We start from the raw sequence: 21,657 nt of genomic DNA on the forward strand, positions 1-21,657 counted from the left end.
TTACCATAAAAAATAAGGCTGATTTAAGTAGAGAAAATCTTAATTTTTTGCCATTCAAATACCAAACTCTAGTAAAGAAATTGAAAAAATCGGGCATATTTTAAAACATCTGACACTCCTCCTTTTTAAAAACTTCTTTGAAAAACTGTGCAAATTCATTTTAAACAAGAAAACGTACAATAAAAATTCACGAAAAATCAGGGTTTTTGATTTATTTAGCATTTTTAATGAGTATTTATTATTTATTAAATAAACACTTTTATCAAGTTATTTAAATCTCTTGAATGCATAAACAATTTAATCAAAATCATGTTTCCTAATTCAGACTAGTCATTTAGTAGTTAAAAATTACTTGAAATTTCTGAAAAGGTCAAAAAGGCTTGACAGATATAATAGTAGTATTTATTTTTTGTTATGGAGTTAAAGCTATTTTTATATTTAAATGTGATATTTTTTATTAAGCGATAATTGTATACTTATAAAGGTAATCATTCATTTTCTAATAAAAGAAAATATTAAGGAAAGGCCCTGGATCAGAGGGAAAATTTTGGCATGTGTATATGGAACACTCAAAGCGGAGAATGCCATCAAGTTTACTTATATCAGAATACATTAAATTCAAGTCTGTAGATATTCGCCAAAATATGGCTATATTACGCTACAAAATATGGCCATATTTAATTAATTTTAATACACTTCAAACATAAATAAAAAACGTTACAGCTTGTTTATTACAACAATGTTGATGTTCCTGTGTATTTATTAATTTTTTCATAAAACGAAATAATTCAAAAATCAACAGTAAACAACAATTTAAATATGGTAATTTAAAAAAATAATATTTTATATTTAAGTAATACATATATAGCATTTATTAATAATTTATATTATTATAGAGAAATAAAATTCAATATCGTAAATCACTTGAATATTTATATAATAATACTTACATATATTAAATCTGCTTTTAAAGAATATATTTTAATATTAAATTATTCCATTTATAAAACCAAAGCAGTATGAATTATTGGAAAACTATTTTATCACCGCTATCAATAACATTTTTGAGACGGGAAACGGTCGTAAAAAGTGCACGAGACGTTGGAAATTGCGTCCTGTTTTTCAGGTGCTGACTACGAACGAGTGAAGTGGGACAATGGCCAAGACCTCGAGGGACACATGAGGTAATAAAGCCCATGTTGGTTTTTATTGTGCCAAGTTACGGTATAACAAACTCGGTACCATCACGAGGGATCGGGCTGGCGCAAACAAGAAAGTATGTAATGGTTACTGTGGGCAAAACGAACCACTCGGTTAATTGAGCGTAGGATTTTTTGATATTATTTTTAACTGATGTATATTAAAATAACTTATTGTAATACTAGTTGTGTAGCTAAGTGATGTTTGGTAAAACATATAAAATGTGTAACGTAGTTTACTATTTAAAGACCAGGCCAGAGTAAAATATATTGTAGTGAATATAACGACTGTCAAATTAAAAATTTGATTGTCATGTTTTTTCCACAAATTATTTGTAGCGAAAAACTATAGTGCTTGTATTTAATATTAAAATAAGAGTTTTATACGTTTGGTATTAATAAGCAACTTTGATAAAGACTGAAATGTAGTATAACCAATCAATTGATAAGGGGAAATATAAATAATTTATAAAAGTAAAAATGATAGCTGGCAAATTCATATTTAAATTTTGAAGATAACGTTTAAACCTAAACTTAACCTAGGCAAATTAAAAAAAAACAACTTGACTTAATAAAAGAGCAAAAGCGTTTCGCAACTGTCTAATTGAGTTTAATATATATTTTCTAGCGTCTTTTAGTTGAATTAAAATTTTACTAGTAGAAATATATCTACCGGTGAAAATGTATTTGGATATGGTTTTATTAAAATAGTTTGTAAAATAATATATATATACTACTAAAAATGTAATTTCACTTAAAAATAGATATTCACTGCAACATATACATCAGTATGTTTATCGATCGCTGGTTTAAAAATTCTACTCTTTGGTATTGCTTAAAAAAAAATAAAGATTAAAAAATTGATAGGCTCTGATTTCATTTCAGCTATTATGTTTAAAAAAAATGCATTGTTTTTGCTCTAAATATGGCATGAAATGGATTTTTTAAAGCTCATTAATAATTTATAAGCAAGTAACCACACACATAGTTTTCAACGTTAAATTAAAGTTTTTTTAAATTCTCAATAAAACCTGTTTTGAGAAATAAAATTTAGGTCATCAGCGAAAAGTAAAAATTTGCATTAATTAATTAATTGACAGAAGAAACATTAATATTATGAGAATAGAACCATTAAGAATTTTTAATGTAGTAATGTATTCAAAGAAGTTGTGTTGCCTATTTAAAAAGAATTGACAATGATTTGAAAAGTGACAGTCTAAAAATTTATTCTTTTAGTGAAAAAACTTAACTCTGTCTATGTTTTTAAATAAAAGCATGACACTTTATCAAACGCTTTTTTAAAATCATACCAGCTATAGTAAAATCATTTTTTCGCATTAAATTATTCAAAATCATACTAAGGCCAAAGAGCACCAAGAACACCTCGGTGTGTATATTTTTGAATTGTTGTCTGACTTTTTAAAATTGTTGCATCAAAGCGATGACGATAAAAGGTGCTCGCTAAAAGTCAACGTCATATTCGGTAAGAAAAACGAACGCCGATAAACAAATGCACTTAATATTTATGATTGCTAATATTTAAGTAAAAGAGACGAATAATCGGTATAACACGGACTTTACTTTATAATAAACATTTATGCCCCTGTTAGTTTTAATTAGTCAAATTTGTAACATTTTTACCTCTACTCAAAGTTGAACTTTGGTAACCAATGATCACTTTTAGTTGAGTATTGACAACTGATATTTGACATTTTAACCTTTGTATTTTATTAAATGGCAAATGAGATACAAGAGAGTGCTAGAGTATCTGTTTTGAGATTTAAAACGACCAGCATTTTATATTAAGCTATTTATAATAAATATAAACCGATACATATGTAGGGATAATTTCCTAATTTAGATACACAATTAAAAAAATAAGATTTAACTCTAAAGAAAAGCAAAGAAGTTCTCGGTGAATTGTTGAAAAATGTTCAAAATAACGCAAAAATAATATAAAATATTTTGCTAAGTAAATTATAATATAATCCATAACATAATAGGGTTAACCGACTTTTTACGTATATTTACAGAGTAAGAAAAAACTTTAAAATAAATGTTAACTATAAGGAGGTAGCAAGATATTTTTTAAGTATACGTAAAACAAAACTTCAAAAGGAAAAAATATTTTACTGTTTCATATAATAAAAAATTTGTGAATATATTTTTTTTCGTTGAAGGGCAAGTCTTTTACAGTAATATGATTTTTATTTTGAATTAAATAAGCCTAATGAAATCTAACCATAGGGCTAACAATATTAAAAGTATATACGTATGTATTAATTAACTATAACATATTTATTAAAAAAATGTTATTTTTTGAAAGATAATTTGGTAACGTCATATTTATTATTATAAAAATTAAAATTATAATGGCAGAAATATTTAAATAAGTTTTTTGTTAAAAAATAAAAATACTGAACAAATAAATAAAAAGACCAAATAAGTCTTAATGTTTTAAGATTTGTATTTATTTATAAATTAACTTAAGAATAAGAAGAATATTACTTTATTTTTAGTCGGATACTATTTGTTTAATAGGAGATAACTATAATAAACATATGTTAATATTAATTGTTGTTAAATTGCAATTTATATTTAAATAGCCTGCATTTATTTTATCTGTCTCATTTTAATTATTAGTGATAGTAATGAAAGATTAATTCTATTTGATGTTTTTCACGTTTTTTGTATAATTATTTGTAAATTATATTAAAAGTTGTAAACAATATTTAAAGACGCTTTTATATTTAAGTGTAGCAAAAATGTTTGTATAAAATTGTTACGCTTTTCATCTACTTAACAAAAAAAAGTAATGTATTTTTAGTAATGTGAAAGGTTAACTTAGTTAATCAACAAAATTTCAGTACAATATATAAAACATGCTTTAGCGTAAAATCAATAGTGTAATTTAATATATGTCTTATCTGAATATGAATTTATAAACTTATTTATTTTAATTTCAACTTCATATTTTTTCCTATTATATACATCGGAATTTCTAATTTGAAAAAGTTTGGCAACTTTTATAATTCTTCTCTTTGGGCGTATGTCAAGAAAAATTTCATTAGTGAGACATTTATAACCAAAGGTCTGAATTTTGAGAAAATATGTTTTTTACAATCATTAAAATCATATCATTTATGTTTTTTCTCATTCGACGTGATTGCGATCAGTGCAGAATATCTGCGTCACATTATGTGATAGCATTCCTTAAAATTTACGATACAAACAGTAATTTCACGTTTACGATAAGGTTCCGAAGGACCATACGCAATAATACATCAGATAAATACCTTAGGTATTTTTCCCAAGATACGTAAACGCAAAGTGCCGATTTTTGTGTTTACGATGAATTTTGTGTTTATACGCGAAATGAATTGCCGTAATACGAAAAAAAGAACGATTCGGATTTTATTACCGACATTATAATGAAAATTGGGAAAGCATTAAATATGTATGTAAATTTTTATGCTCTGACCCGCCATAAAATACGTCGACGGATTTTTTTGCATTATTAAATTTAACCTTTTGAATTCGTGAGGCGCATTTTAAGCCACATGTATTGATCATTATTCTATATATTGTGTTATATCAAGATAATAAAATATAATAGTTATTAAGCTCAATCCCTAATGTATAATATAATGCAAATGATTTTAGGTTGTTAATTCTATGATATAAATTTAAAATTTTGATCTTAAAAATTTACAATGCTATAAATTGGTTACTAATAAACGAAAGCGATTTTATTAGTAATAAAAAAATATTTATAATTCAAATACATATGTATAGAATATTATCCCTTATATTTTTTCAAGAAATATAAATATAATCAATAAAATATTTCTTTAACATGAAAAAATAGTGTCCTTTTCTATTTTAATGGGACATTTTTTTAATTACGTTCCTTATATTTGATTCAATAAATTTTAACAAAATTATCCAAAAGCTTTTAATTACATATAAATAAAAATAATTAAAAAATCATATTTATTATAAACTAGATTATCTTAAACGTTATCATGATCGCTTGTATATGTTACAGTGACAGTAAATTTCAACAAGCGTTTTCGTGCAATCATTTTGGAATACATTTTCACCATTAGATGTTGATTTTAACTAACAAAAATAATATTTAATTGTTCCTAGAGAAATTATTCACTGCTATAAAACGTCACAGTTGCAAATGCTTCATTAGCTGTTTAAACCCAAACCTAACCTAAATTGATTAACCAAATACAACTTGACTTTTATTAAGTTGATTTCATTATGTTTGGATGAATTTATTTTTAATATTGTAGTAGTTTATCGAACGATGTGACGTCACAATTCTGTGAAATTTGATAATGTATAAATCCGCATACCAGATAATTTATTTGTGAACAATTATAAATATACTTCTACTGATACTAAGCAGTGAAGCTGTGAATCATTTATTAAATACACTTAAACTAGAGTCAGTAGTATTATAATTAAACTAGTAAAAATATATATTTTCTGTATCATATAAAAATACAATATGCATAATAAGAGAGCATCAAACAAATCAAATTTATATTAAAACATTTTAATAACATAAACTTAAAAGTGAATCATAAGGATGCCAATTTAACATATTATTTTTAATATATTTTCTATTTATAAAGCAAAAAACATATTGCTAAAATAGAAAAAAAAAATTTGGCGCTCTGGCACTATAAAATTTACATCTATATGTATTTTATAAATGTATGTTTAACTGTTAAAGACAACACACCAGACTGCGAAACGTAAGGCATTAACAAGTATAGAAATGTTAAAAAAAATATTTTTACCATTGAATACCGTTGGGAGGCCACATAACGGATTAAATACGCGCCAAAAATTTTAAAACATTTAGATTGCCTTGAGAGTAGATAATGCGCGTAGCCGTTTCCAATCTGCCTTATCGACCAACAGTATTTAAATTCGTAGAAATTCGCCACTCTACCATAAATAGTCGTTTCGCCGAAAAGAGGCAAACCTTATTTTTTAAATGAAAAAGCTAAGATTATAAATACTGGTATCACACAGGGATCACTATTTAAACTAATTTAGTTCGTCTACTTCTCCTCAAGATAGTTAGTCATTTATATGCAGACACTTATAAGGCTGGCGCCTCAAAATGTAATTGACGTGTCTATTTTTAAATTAGCTTGCGACACAACTTGCCAAATAACACACCGCCGTTTTGTCGCATTTCTTCCACAAAATGCTACAAATCCGCTGATGGTCCTCCATGGGTAACATCTGATACTACATCAAGAGCTGTAGTATCTGAATAGGTTCTGTAGTGCAGGTTCTAGTCTTTGTGGCCCCTCAGAGAACCTGCACCACAAAACCTATTCACCCCAGAAGATATGGCTACTAGAGCGCCCCATAAAGATTGCAACCGATATTATTAAACGAGAGTAAGGCTTACATTGTCGCAAATTAGATTTTAAATACTTATTAGAAAACAATTTTTTACTTTTCAGTGCAATATTTTAAAACTATGATCTTATGTGACAATGTTTGCAGCGGACAAGATCGAGGGGTATTTATTTTATTCGCCAATTGGTTAAATTTTCTCTGATTTAATTTTACCAAACATGTTTGAGTATATGGATTCTGGTTACTATCACAAGAATATCATATCAAGCTTAATAGCTATTATACTAAATAATTCTAGTTATATCTTAAGTATTCAAAATTAAATTAAGCTTACATCCACATCAACTCCATCCAAGGCAAAGACTCTCGTGTGAGGCAGCTCCTTGGGTATATACCGGAAGAATTCTTGTCGCCCTTTATACCATTTGACGCTATAAAGGGCATCAGTTTCAAGGTCGTACCGACACTGAAGTGCCACGGTGTCCCCAGCGGCTGCTGCCTCCGGAACGGTCACCTGCACATCTCTCAGACCGGCGACACCTGAAAACACAATAATTTATTAATATCCAAGATGAATAATGCAAATAATCCAACGTATTCAGAAAGTTCGAACTAGACGCAGTGGCGAAACGTATTTTTTTAAAGCGTAAATAAATATCTTATTCATAGTTGATATGAAAATATATTATTAACGCGATTCGAATAACGTCTATGTTATAAATATTAATTATGTAATCTGTGCATACAAGGGGTAAATAAATTTTCGTAAATCTAGATAGATACACAATGGTTAGGGTAGTATTTTTATGTTCTGCATAATCTCGGTCTTTCAGGTCAATATTCAGCGACTTAAACTACTTGTCTATCGTGCTGATTAAATTTAGATTTTTATTAACATGCATCATTTTGTCGATATTTTTTTGTAAAAAAATTTTTTGTACGAGAGCAAATTAAAACACAACGCGGCGCATGCCCCAATAAATATCAATTTGGGATTTGGCGAAGGTATTGTTAGTCAAAGAACTGGGAGAAATTTTATATTGCTGATATAAGCTTTGAAAATGAACACCACGAAAGAACGGTATTTCATTGGCTGTTAATGATGATTTAAAAATACTGTTGAAACTAATATACAAATAACTGTTTGAACACTTACAAAAGCTGTTTCTCCTGCAACTGTTTTAAGACGTCTAAATGCCATAAGAAAAGTACAAAAGATGATAAAAATGAGTATTGTGCGAAATAAACGAAAGGTAAATTCAGCAACGTATCGGCGTCTGTTTTTTTATCATGATCTGATTACTTATCATAATGAATAAGGCCATAATTTAAAAGAGAATCATTACTTGCAATGATAAATGTATTTTCTAGGATTTGTACCAGAAAAGATAAGAATATAGTTTGTCAGCAAATAGCTTCGAAACCGAGTTATTAAATGCACATTAAAAAATAATAATGTAACACTATTATTCAGAAATAATTTTAGATCTCTTTTTAAATTTGCCTCATCTCCTGAATTCTTCTGACATTTTTCCTACAAACGCCATTTAGACTTATTCAATAATCAGATGAATATTATGATTGCTTTTGACAATTTAACAACCTTTAAAAATATAGATTTTTAGCAACAATTCATAAAATAATCGTTGGTACATGAACATGTATATAAACGAAGCATCTTATGAATAATAAAATAAAGCATTTTATATCTCAATAAAAATTCAGTAAAATTTAATACATTTTTTTGCGAAATATTATAACATACAAAAATCTTGTGCAACATTTCGTATTTTTAAATTGAAATAAGCTACATTAACTCATTTAAATTAAACTATTTATTAACGAACGTTAGTTATAATATTTACGACCATTAGTTATATACATATTTATACTATATAAAAAAATATATTTTTATATTGACGAACATGAAAACTATTTGCTTTTTTCAGTGGAGCAGAGCGAATGTCTGTTTATTTTACAGAAATTGAGTGAAAACTGTTTTCATTTCAACGTTGGAGCAAATATTATATTATATTTCACTCGCTGCATACTCCAATATTATTAATACAAAACTTACAATAGCAGAATTAAAAGCATGCATAAAATTGTGAAATTCAATTAAAAATCTTGTACAACATTACTTAAATCTATTAATATAACGTCGAATATTATTTGACAAGTACGCTGAAGACAGTGAAAGAGAATAGGGGCAAGTCACTTAATTATCAAGGGTGTCATGCTGCAAATTACAGATCTCATTTAGCAATAAGTCTTGGCAAATTGTCAATAAAGCCAACAATCTCATCAAACGACACTCTATTGTTCTCTGAATGTTCGCATAAAAATGGAAGCGGAGGCGGAACGGAGAGTTACATTAAGATGCTTAAATAAAATCCAAGAAAAACGCTTTATAGATAAAGATCTATTGAATATATTTTAAATACAAAGTCACCGATAAAAATAATCAATTTATATACCTTACTAAAGAAGACATAATACATTTTATTACATTTTATTAAAATAATGAGTCTCAAATATTTGAATAAGTTTTTATTGCTTAAACTAATAACGAGGATTTTTCGGATGGCAAAAATAGAAGGCTAGTTAAAATTAAAATGTTTTTTTTATTTAAGTGGCGACCGAGTGTTAACTCTACTACGTCACTAAGACCATAACAAAAACGGCCGTTTTCTTATGCCTATGATTGCTAACTACAAAATTATACACTTTTTTATGTGAAATTGAATTTTTCAATTGCTTTTATGACCATGCTTCAACAACAGCCACCTCACTTTATCACTCAGATGACAACGTGTGTACCAATTACAGGATATTCATGTGTAAAATAATAAATGCTATTTTTCACAAGTTTTTCAGATACACTTTAGAGCATAAAAATAATTAATTCTTAAATATCTGATTTAAATTTTTATTCCAGTCCACTTATTTATCTCATTTTTGGCCTAACCAAAATTTTGCATAGCTTTTAAGGATTATGCAAAACTAAGATGGAGACCCTCATTGAGAAATAAGCATATTACGTAATTTTATACATATATATTTTTTAAGTCGAACAACGAATTATTTTCTTTGTTAATATTAGTCTTTGTTCTTTCTGCTTCTATAGTAAATACAATTTTTTCCTGAAAAAAATATCTTGTGACGATGTAAGTAGCAATAACATATTTATTTACGTATTGTTTTAGAGCGTTTATATAGTAATGGTTACCGGAAAAGCAGTTTTTTTATTTATGAAATATGTGTCCGTTCAATTTTTAATTGATTTCGATGGTCGAAATATGAGACATCGACGCGACACGTTGATGAAAAACAAGATTTATGTTGAATGTCGTCGCTGAAGAAAAAAATGTATATTTTCATTGCGCCCCGTGATTAGCAGAGCAGCACGAGACACGTTGTCTCATACGAAAGAGTGATGATCCAGCTTTCATTCCATCAATCCTGCCGGCGTTGGATATAATAAATCACAGCTTGAACTTCAAGGTTGAGTCATAAATAACCGCTGTTATATATTACAAAAGTTTATTCGCATGTGAAATTTATAATTGTATTATTTATACAAACCGCAATCTACAAGTTGAATAAACAAATATATTATTCAAGGTTTCTAGTAAATGAATTAACTTTATTTCTGTAATGTTTTTTTTAAGATTTTATAACATCAACAGTTACATGGATTAATTAAATACTATCATTGGGCTTATTTCAATAGTTTAGTATTTGACATATCACTCATTCATGTAGCTGCAATTTAACCCCAATGGATTATTATAGACTACATTTAATTTCGAGCATAATTTTACAAATAAGTGTTGCAAAATCAGTACATCTTTTAATACTTGAGCATTTTTTCTATTTTTTATTTTTTAATTCTATGTCGGTATAATAGTGCTATTTTTTAAAATTATGGAAATAAAATTTAATTTAAAAGTTATTGCTATTTTTATTTTAATGATAAAACAAAAACATTTTTATTTTAGAAATAACAAAATTTCAGTATTTTATTGCAGTGTATTTATATAGATTTAACCCTTCAGTGGCAATATATAAATAAAGAAAATCATAATATGTTCTATACAATATTTAAAAAAAAAGTTCTTATTGTAACTAGACTTTTGTAGTATTTTATTTATGAAATCGCATGACTCCGAAATTACTTTAATGGCGACACTATCAGGTTTTTAAAATTCTTCGACTCTATACATCACGATAGAAAATGTTTTGATGGCTGTATGGATGATGCTGAATATTTTTACTTTGTAAATTTAAAGTTAATCTTATTTAAATTAAAGAAAAACTATCGTAGTATAGCAGATTTCTCCAATGAAGCAAAATAGTTAAAAAATAATACATGGCATTATTACAATACACAGAACAATCATAAAATATTAAAATAAACAAATAAATGCCAGTGTAAAAAGAAGCCGGATGGCGACAGTCATAGTATGACGTCCTGGCTCTAACAACATTAAAAGAGGACGCGATCGTGATTCTGTAAAACTATAGCCACAGATAGAGCTCCTTAGATGACTAAAAAAACATTATTGCAAAAATAAAAAGAAAAATAAAAGAAAACAAAAACAAAAATTATATACAACAAAAATGTAATATTATTCTCAAAAAAAGTAAGCAATTTAAAAGTATCTAATTTTATGCTCTCTCAGATAAATTAAAAAGCAATTATGACGGTATACAACACTATACTGAGGTATGTAAACTTTTCATTTCTAAGGTCCTCAAATTATTGAGTGACTTGAAAAAATAAATATCTCAGTTTTTAATGTGTTAATTATTGATTTAGAAACTTAAAATATTTGGTTTTTATGGTCAATATAATAAAACATTTAAGTGACTTAAATTTAAAATTACAAGGAAAAAACTTATGTATTACAAACATGTGGATCAAGATTACACATTAAAATGTAAGCTAGTTTTTAGAGAAAATCAGTAGCAATGTAAATAATTAACGCACTTTTCGACATGCAACTTGAATAAAATAAATTTAGACAATACTTCATCATATCAAAAATAGTTTTAAATTAGATTTAGAGATTTTTAAACTTTGTAAAGTAAGTTTAATTTGTTTTTTTTTTATTTTATAAATATATATTGAATCTGTGGTAAGCTATATGCAAATCAAATATCTAAAAACCAGGTTTAAAAATACTTGAAAATCAGTATATAAAATTATTTTGATGCTTGGAAGTACTTCAGTGCAAGGAGTTATTTTCACTTATTAAAGAAAATAAATCAGATTTAACATAAACGATATTCTTGGGAAAGTTTTAAAAGTAATAATTGCAAGCAACATTTCCCCTGAAATAGAAAAATTAGTGTCAGAAAAGTGGTTAGAAAAGAATAATAATTTTATAGATAAATTGGTAGAACCTTTTTTTATTCTTAATGTTTATTATATATTGTATTATACAAAATAGACAAAAAATATAAAAATGAAATTTTTGTATTTTATTTTGCGGCCCACATAAAATTAAATCTTATATTTTTGCCCAATACCAATGATCGAGTTTGACAGGCCTGTTCTAGACATTTTATTTCTTAAATGGCTTTCAATTTATACTTTGCAGAATTGTCTGTTAGCTATTTACAAAAAAAAAATACAAAAACACATTCTTATTTGACTTAGACAAGAATATCTTTACTAAAAAAAATATTCTGGTAAATCAGAAAATATCTGTACATAATTGTTTTTTTTTTGTAGTAAAAAATGTATATATTTGACTAATTAAACACAAAATATAACAATATTTTCCGTTAGTTAATACCGGTATTTTAGTATTTGAAATGCATAATTATTAGAATATTAGACATATAGCGACCTTCGAAAGGTTGAGATGTTATTGATCGAATTTGGTTTGCTGGTATTTAAAACCCTCTTTGGGATATTATTTGTAAGTCGTTTGATTTTATTTTGGTAAAAACAAAAATAAATATGAAATTTACTTTCTTGTCATTGTTTGTAAAAAAACACGCTTTGTGTTTCTGAATCCACTCGGCTCTGGTTTGTGGGGATTTGGGTAATAATCCTGAGAGTGGAAACGACGTTGGCATTATTCATATATCCTACATCCTACATGTCCACGTGTGCGCGTCCCTAATGCAAAAGGGATCTCCGGAGACATTCGTCAAACGGAGCCAATCCCCGCTTATCCTGGCAGCCGAAACGATCGAGCTGACCCCAGGTCGGTCACAATCGTCCTTTTCCACCGACGCTATAAAATTGGATTATGGAACTCAATTTAAAGCGGCTCCTGTGGGACGACGGCCTTAATTATAATCGCAAGGAGCAGCTGGAGCTAATGTATGTACACGCAAAACAAGGTCACGTTCGACGTTACATGAATATATATGTATGTAGCCAAATGTACATGTATGTGTAATATTTATAACACACATTTATAAAAAAAACATGAACGTGAAATTATATTAATACAATAAATGGTAAGAACAAAAACGTTAATCCTTTTTTATATATCTATAATTATGATGTTTTTATTTTACGATTGCTTTAGGCGATGCTAGACTGTACATTTATTTATATTTTATCTAGTATTTGAGACAATGGTTGTTCAATCAGTAATATATTTTTTTCTTACCCAGCAAACATTTACAATTATTTGTTAAGATGTGTTGTTTAATAGGGCAAGTAAATGTCAATTAAAATTTATTTTGTTCCGATTTTATAACGATTATATATACATATGTGTATAGTACTTTTATCGCATAATTAATTTAAAAAGTAGCCATCGGCTAAAACTAATATGAATCAAAATATTCACACAAAAAATATCATTAAAAACAATTTATTAGAATATTTAAGATATAAAATATCTTATTTATATAGGAGCCAAAAGTAATGAAAAAAAATATAAAAATCTAAGTCATACGCTCATTTGAGAGCTAAAATTAAAAAATAAATATTTTCGTAATAAATTATTTATTCGGAGGCCTATGAAATACTGTGAGTAACACAGTTACTATTGGATTTGGACTCATATCAATATGCACTACTAATAGGTTGACAAGAGATACTTTCTCGTCGACCGACCTTTCAGCTGATATGGCCTTTACTAAATGTAACTGACATACGCCGCTCATTCACTTCAGAGTGAGATCTTCAAGCTAAAGAAGAATTGATACGTCAACATCGATGGATGATCATGGCCTTTTTCTGACCTGGCTAACTAAAAACACTGCCTCTCCTTAATATTGACGTAGAAAGTTCGGTATTAACTTGTAAAATTATGACTCCTTGGATTTAGGTGCAACTTTAAAATCAGCCAGCTACAGCTAAATTAGTGACTGCCCATCAACTTGTACAATACATTTTATATCGCATTATTTTTGTTGGTCACCACTTTAAAGTACTTGTTATAAGCCTTATAAATTATTAATGTTTTTTTCTTTACTATTAAAGCATATGGTTTTATTGTTTATATTGCAAAAGTGAGTCACCTGTTTACTTTAAATTATTAAAAAAATTAATATTTACAGATACAAAGTTTTCTAAAATAATAAATAATATCCAGAAGCCAGTCTTTCTAAAAACTAAAATATTCGTGCAAAACGCATAAATATATCTAAATATATTTAAACGAGAAAGCAATTACGCACAAAACTTCAGAAAATATTTACTTTTAATTCGTGATGAATTTAAAAAGCGATCAGAAAAATACTTTAAAGCTACTAAATGCTAAAGAACCTTTTAAGAAATGCAGTTTTATGTTATAGTGTTTGATTAGCTGTGAAACCAGGGTAGTTATACCTCATATCCAATAAGATTAAACTATAAAAAAATTAATTTCTTCAAGGCTTATTAAAACTAAGTTTTATTTCTACATAAAAAGTTGGTCTTCAACTTTTTATATAGAAATAAAAAAAATAGAAACTCGATTTGGAAACAGTTATCTGTGATAGAAAATTAGTGTCAATGGTCTAGCAAAACTTATTTATTTGTGGCCTCTTGATCTTTAAAACAAATCGGCGTAAACAAATATATGCGAAAATAGTTTGAAAGCAGTTGTATAAAAATCAGTACATTACTTAAATAAAGCCATCAAAATATGGTTCACCCATTTCAGGTACTTTTACGGTAAATATACACAAATACACAAGAGATTCATCCTATTCCATTTAAGGGACACGTAAGAAACTCGGGGCCATGGCTTTTGGTTTACTCGTCACTCGTGGTTGTTTTACGGTGGCGGTTCTCAAGAAATTATTATAGTGGTTTTCCCTTGCCTTCTGTACCGCAGTTTCACTCGTGAATGTATGTCACCAAAGTCGATAATTTTCAACATTGTGACAGTACTAATTAGTGCTGCTGTCTCTTAGACAAGTTATCATTCAAGGTTTACGAAGCTTATCTCCCCCGATTTATTTCAAGAGCTATCAGCCAAGACTTTCCTCAGATTTAATTTCAGAGTGGACTCTCTTATAAAGGTGGTGTTCTAACATTGAGATTAAGTCATTTCTACCCAAGAAGGAACGATCCCTTTTAAGAGGTCGAGCTGTGCATATCTTATAGTGGTGTCACTTATTCAAAATCGCCATAGTGATGTGACTTTTTATAAGGAAAGATTTGCTACGAGCTTACTCGTCAACACTCTGACTCCTAAGAGTTTTTCCCCATTTGCAACCTGGGAACACGTTTGCTCGTATACTTAAAGCTAATACACAGATTTCTAACAATAAATACTACTACATCTGTATCTGCTGAAAGTTATGCATAAATTAACTATTTATATATTGTTATACAAAATCTAATATATTTATTCATTAATGTCTTATAACTAATTATTATTCGCACCTGTCTCTGAGTTTAAAAGTTACCGATTATTCAGATTCAATTTGCGTATCTCTAGCTGGCAATTGTATCGTCATTTGATGCACAAACTCGCAGATACATATGCATATGTTCGATTCAAACAACCACCCACTAATAATAAAGGCACTAAAAGGTCGATGCCAAATACAAAGGAATAGGATACATATTTTCACCGAACATATATCAAAACCAAGATTATATATTACATAGAATGACAGCATTGGCAATTTTAATAAATCTCAAATCTACCGTTAATGCAGTTATTAAAAAATAAAATAATTAAAAAAAGCGACGAAGTAACCATTTATATACAATTATCTTAATTTTTATTGTCGCCTTATTGCATGTATCAAATATATGCAACAACCTTTTTAGATACAAACAGGCTTCAAATAGCGACCTATTTTGGTTAAAGCCAACTGTTTAACGGCAAAATTTAGACCTAATATTAGTCTATATGATAATAATTTTAATATTAGGATAAATATAATTCAATTTTTGTTGATTATTGAATATCTACGAAATTGTAAAAAAATATTATTTTTTATTAGATCACGCAATAAATTAAAAGTGACATTACTTTTGGCATGTATTATTTTGGTAAGATGTGAAACGTGATTAACGTTTGACAGCCATCTAAATTGATAACCTTGACATTTAACACAACAATGAAAAAAGCGAATTCCGTACCATTATGAAATATTTTTAATTGAATAAGTTAACAGCTTCGTCGATCAAAGCTAACATCATAAAAGTTTACAAAGACTTTGTACCAGCATTAGAGTTGTAGAAATGGTTCAAGTTTTATTAATTAAGATTAAATATGGCATTAAATACACAAATTCTAATCCATATGCATAAACACGAAATTGATGAGGTAGTAAGCATCCTTAATGAGTACATGCATAATTATTTTAGACGATAAATTTGAAATAACTAATTGTTATTTACTGATAAAAACGTTCAAAAATGACATTTTACCGCAGTGCTTGGCAATTCAAAGGACATTTTGAATCAGGAATCTTCTGAAATTATTTGTCTTTAATTGAAGATAATATTTTTATTTATTATTTTAATCATTAGTATAATAATCGTCAATTAATTACGCAATGCTGTTTGCAAGAGTGCTCGTTTCTATCTAGCATGACACCAATTTTATAATAGTGCCACCGCTAATATGACATCATTGTAATGAAAAAAGCATTAGTATAAATTTCAAAATGCCATTTAAAATAATTAATAGTATGTAAGTGATGCTGACCAAATTTAAAAGTTTGCATAAATATGCAATGAATAAAAATAAAGTATTGGGTTCTGTTGTATATAATTTTCTTATAATAAATAATAACTATATTTTTCATATTTTGAAATGGATTAAACCATAGAGCGAAAGAAGCTTGTTGATCTGCCATATAAGTTACTACATTTAAAAATCTTTACAATAATATGAAGGGTACGATACATTGAGATCATAATAGATTATAGTTTTTTATATAAATTATTTGTAACGGAGAAACTCTAATTTATATATTAATTTAATATTATGGTATAGATACATGCTGTATTGTTTTCACTGTTTCGCTGCATCGTAATATTCTCCAAGCTGCCTCAAATATCGAGTTTAACTATTAGAGATTTAAGGTAACTATATGGCTGGACTAGATCAGAAACATATATTTCAAGCTGAAATCGGATAGTCTTTTGACTTAAATACGATAAATCAACATTGCTCCGATCAATCTAATTTGGAGCAAAACTAAATTATTTATTATTATTAAAAATTTAAAATGTGAATTTTGAGATTAGAAAATTATAAAAATTTGGCAATGGTTGTTTGCTACCTGCTTGCTCGGAAACATATTTGTGCCAATCGTGTTTTTAGCTTAAATATCTGTTGTCACTATTTTAATAGGACTTGTATAAAAGGATTAAATGCGGTTCCGAAATAGACAACATGTAACATAAATTACTCAAAAACAATCAGAAAAATTGAGGTTTGTGTCACAAAAACTATGTTTCTTAAACCGTAGCTGCATAAATTTACACTAAAAATTGCACCTCGTAACCTTTGCACCTTTGCACCTTTGATCAAGTTCATGTTTAGCCTATATATAAATTTTGATAAGCAACTTAGAATTCTAAAACTTCCTATGTGACATTAACGATCGCTTGTAAACGTATGCATTATAAATATGAAAGAATATGTACATATGAATGTACACTATAGTAATTCCGTTACACTCATGAACATGAAAAAAGGCGCATAATTTATTTATTTACTTGTATGCCAATGCGTATTAAACACTATACCAGGGGTGGCCAACTTGTTAGTTGTTGGGATCGACTTCCTATTTGAAAAAATAATCACGAGCTACCTATAAATGTCTTAAAATGTGCTATGAGGAAATATAAATAAATTCATAGTAAAATCTAAAAATACTATATTTGCTAAATGTAATCAGTTCATATTTTCTAATGTAAATTAAGTGGCAAGTTTTTAATTTAATTTTAAAAAATTAGGATGAAAATTGAATAATGCCAACATTAAGTATTTGTTAAATTGTCATTTATTATTATTTTTAGACAAGAATATGCCAACTCACAATAATATGTAGACGCGAAATACATACTTAAATATTTAAATCATATCCTTGAAGTTCAAAGTTTATTATTAAAAAAAACATAATTACAAAAATATTTGCATAGATAAATACATTTCTAAAAGCTATACTTAAAAAAAAACAGCTTTGAAAATTTTCTTGCAACTGATTTAATATTTACGTAATGTCAGTGTAATTACTATTAATGGTTTAAAATTATTATTTGATTTTAAGTAATAAGATATGAATAAAACTTTTCTATTGAATTAAAATAAATTTAAATTAAGTCAGAGGTGATAGTCATGGATAGAACATTGTTTACGAGACTGAATATTTTGTCCGTTATATCCGAAGTCCACTTTATCGAGGTTTTACTGTACTGCTAAAACTACCCTTTGTTTGGACAAGACGCGTGCTCAAAAAGTACTATTCATTACATAAACGTTAGTTTTAATTTGTACTAACACGTTTTAAATTTACTTTTAAAATGATGTGGGATAATAATAAATTATTATTATGTACTAAAGTACTTCCATATATACATGTTAGAAGTTTAATTAAACTTGTTTAATTTTCAAATAAAAAATCATTATATTGCGATTCTTCCGGCTAGAATGACTATTATCATATCCCGATATCTCCACTTACACCCAACGTCCCATTCGTACATTTATTAGCGTTCAATTTGGTCCCTCATGATCATCCCTCACACGACCTAAGACCATTAACTCGCTTCTCCATCACGCTCCTTTTTTATCTTCACGCTCTTTTCCCTCGTCATTATTTAGTGTTCTATCACGCCGTTCGCCGCATTATCCCACTGAACCCCATTTCGACTGCATTTATCTTACTTTAGTGAATTTTCCGCCAGTGGGAGCGCTCTTGAGAGGAATATGAAAACTTAATGCGCGAAACGAGCCGCTCGTCGCATTTTCCGCCACTTTTTCTCCCCCCGCCAACATCTCGAAACTATCCTTGCCAGCGGAAAAATTACAATGTACGCCCGAATATTGCTCTCATATCAATATCACATCTCAGATTGAATTGAAAGCCGTGCTCCTTAAATGTCGTTATATGGCGCCGTTTACAGAATATGAACATATAATAAAATTTTATCGGTATATGAAATTTCTCCGTTTTATATAGCTACGCATATACATACATATGTATGTACACAGTGGTAAATGTAACTACGAGGGATATGTAAAAAGTAAAGATATTTTTCAATTGACCTAAATTATTTTCAGAATCAAGCCAAACATTTAGCTAAGACTCAAAATTCGACACTCAACGGACCTCAGTGTTTCTGTTAGTATTGTGGTGCCCGTTGCCCTATAAGATAATAATGTTTCTCGGAACCAGACTCAAACTGATTTCTAAGAACAATAAAAAAGCGTGTGACCTATTAAAATTATTTTTAATTTGCCATATGAGTCAGAGAGATTTTGATTCTAAGAAACTCCATTGTTCCACCAGGCGCCAGAGATATCAATGGACTTGAGTCAAGCTCTGGAATAATAAACTCTATGGATAGCCAACTTTTTAGAACAATGGTTTATGCCATTAGATAATGCGCCGCAATTCTTGCCCGTTAACAGCCGTAGGCCACCTTTCACAAGGCCTTTGTCCTTGGCCGGGTGCCCCGCCATTTAAAGTCTTACAATTCCACTATCTCATATTAGCAATTTGTATCTATATTTAAGCAATCATAATAATGTTAACTTTGCTCAATACGGTAATTTGAATATTAATAACCGACTTTTATTTCAGAGAATTTAGACTTTCAAAATTATTTTTAATTTTTTTTTTTTTATTTAATCATTAACAATACTCTATGGTAAATTTATTTGTAATTATCAATGCTATTGTAAAAAACCTTCATTATTTTTCAGTAAAAAGCGACAAGTGATCAAATATGCTTTACCAAACAAAAACACGATAGAAATCCTCATACTCTGGACAACCAAAAATTTGTGGGGATCTTATTCTTGAAACTCAACCAAAAATTATCATTCATCAGCAACTGAGAGAAACAAGACAATATAATGTAATGAATGAGAGCATACAAAGGCCCTCGTTACGACTAGAAAAAAGGAAAACATAAATAACACGCAAGGATTCTCCGGTACATTGACAGAATATTTATTTGTTGCGAAACGGTCACGTGAAACAATATATTACCGAAAGACAAAAAGCACTGTAAGGCCACAATATTGCCGTGCATCAAGCACATGTCCCTTTCTATGGCGTATTCATATTTCATTGTTTTAAGAAGCGAGTGCAACGATTAGCTGGATGATCGCTGAATGATTGTGATTTGCCAGCAAGCTTTGCAGCCCTAATATTTAAGGCTGGGAAGACACCGGCAGAACTGACACTGCCCGCCCACGGACAACATATGGTCATGGACGCTCACATTATAAAAGGGACTCACACCACACGAGCACCGCAGCAAAGAGGGTTCAACCTCTGCTATACTGTCGCTGCTACACCAATCAGAATTCTGAGGATCTTTCTCTGACATCATCCCTCCGCCAGCTTCTCCACAACCGCTCGGAGAATATCGATCTTGCCCATTATAGTAACTAGCAATACATGTAATTTAAACAAATACATAATAACCAGTTTCCACCTGCTTCTTACTGGCTCCGAAGTCACACATACTTTCAATACTGATTTAATATTTTTTTAAACTAGCCCTAAATCTTTAAACTCTAATTTTAATTTAAATATTTTTTTTATATCACATAAGATGCAACAAAAAAATGCTGTCAATAAATAAAAACTAATTTATTTTTACATAAAAACAACGGAAAATTATCAAAGACTTGCGATATGACAATAAAATTTTCTTTTTGGTATCATGAACACATTAAAAACTGATATTTATTATTAGTCTGATACATGTTTAATTAAAAACACATGTTTTAACTATAAGCTGTAACGTAATACGTCACAAAAAATAGAATAATACTATAAAAAATGCAATCCTAGTACCGAAAAAATCAGCTAAATTGGTTTAGAAAAGCGACAAAAGACGAAATCCCAAAATTTATAATTCTTGTAATTTTTAAGATGCAACGTCGCCACAGTGAAATCGTGATTTCATTTATTCTAATTCAAGAGATCTGCCGTCGGGGCTTTGCCCTTCGGTTTGACTCCTCTCGGAAGCAACTGCAACAGTCGGAATAATGTAGTCTGTGAGGCATTGTCTTAATTTTTTTTATAAAAATAGATGAATAATAAAAACCAGACCCAGTAATAGTAAATTGTAATACATATTAGTTTATGTTAATTTACATATATGTCACCAATTTCCGGACCTTTAGTCTGATAGTTATATAAATAAATAAATAATCTGAATCATAAAGACTGCAATCTAAATACTGCATCCTCAACAATAGCACCTTTCGAAGAGCTTACGCCTCCGGGAAATGAGCTTCTTAAGAATTTGAAGCCCCCTAAAGCAATTAATTATTGCTTAATTATTTATAACATAAATATTATAAATTATAAAGTAAAAAAAAAATGTTTCTATAAGGCTAAACATATTTTAAAATGCTTGAATTGCGTCTAATTAAGGCTTACTAAAAAGTAA

General features: G+C 28.5%; 1 protein-coding gene across 2 annotated transcripts in view; it reads right to left on the minus strand.

Annotated features, from left to right (window-relative positions):
- Positions 1 to 21,657, minus strand: part of LOC148228051 (uncharacterized) — a 272,383-nt gene that overhangs the window by 13,768 nt on the left and 236,958 nt on the right. For both annotated transcript variants that reach the window (XM_088201001.1, XM_088201000.1), the window contains exon 3: positions 6,928 to 7,133. In XM_088201001.1, coding sequence (XP_088057127.1) covers positions 6,928 to 7,133 — 206 coding nt within the window. The remainder of the gene's footprint in view (positions 1 to 6,927; positions 7,134 to 21,657) is intronic.

The sequence above is a fragment of the Plectrocnemia conspersa genome, unplaced genomic scaffold (genome assembly GCF_051122295.1).
Source record: "Plectrocnemia conspersa isolate PC_06_02 unplaced genomic scaffold, ASM5112229v1 ptg000012l, whole genome shotgun sequence".
NCBI lineage: Eukaryota > Metazoa > Arthropoda > Insecta > Trichoptera > Polycentropodidae > Plectrocnemia > Plectrocnemia conspersa.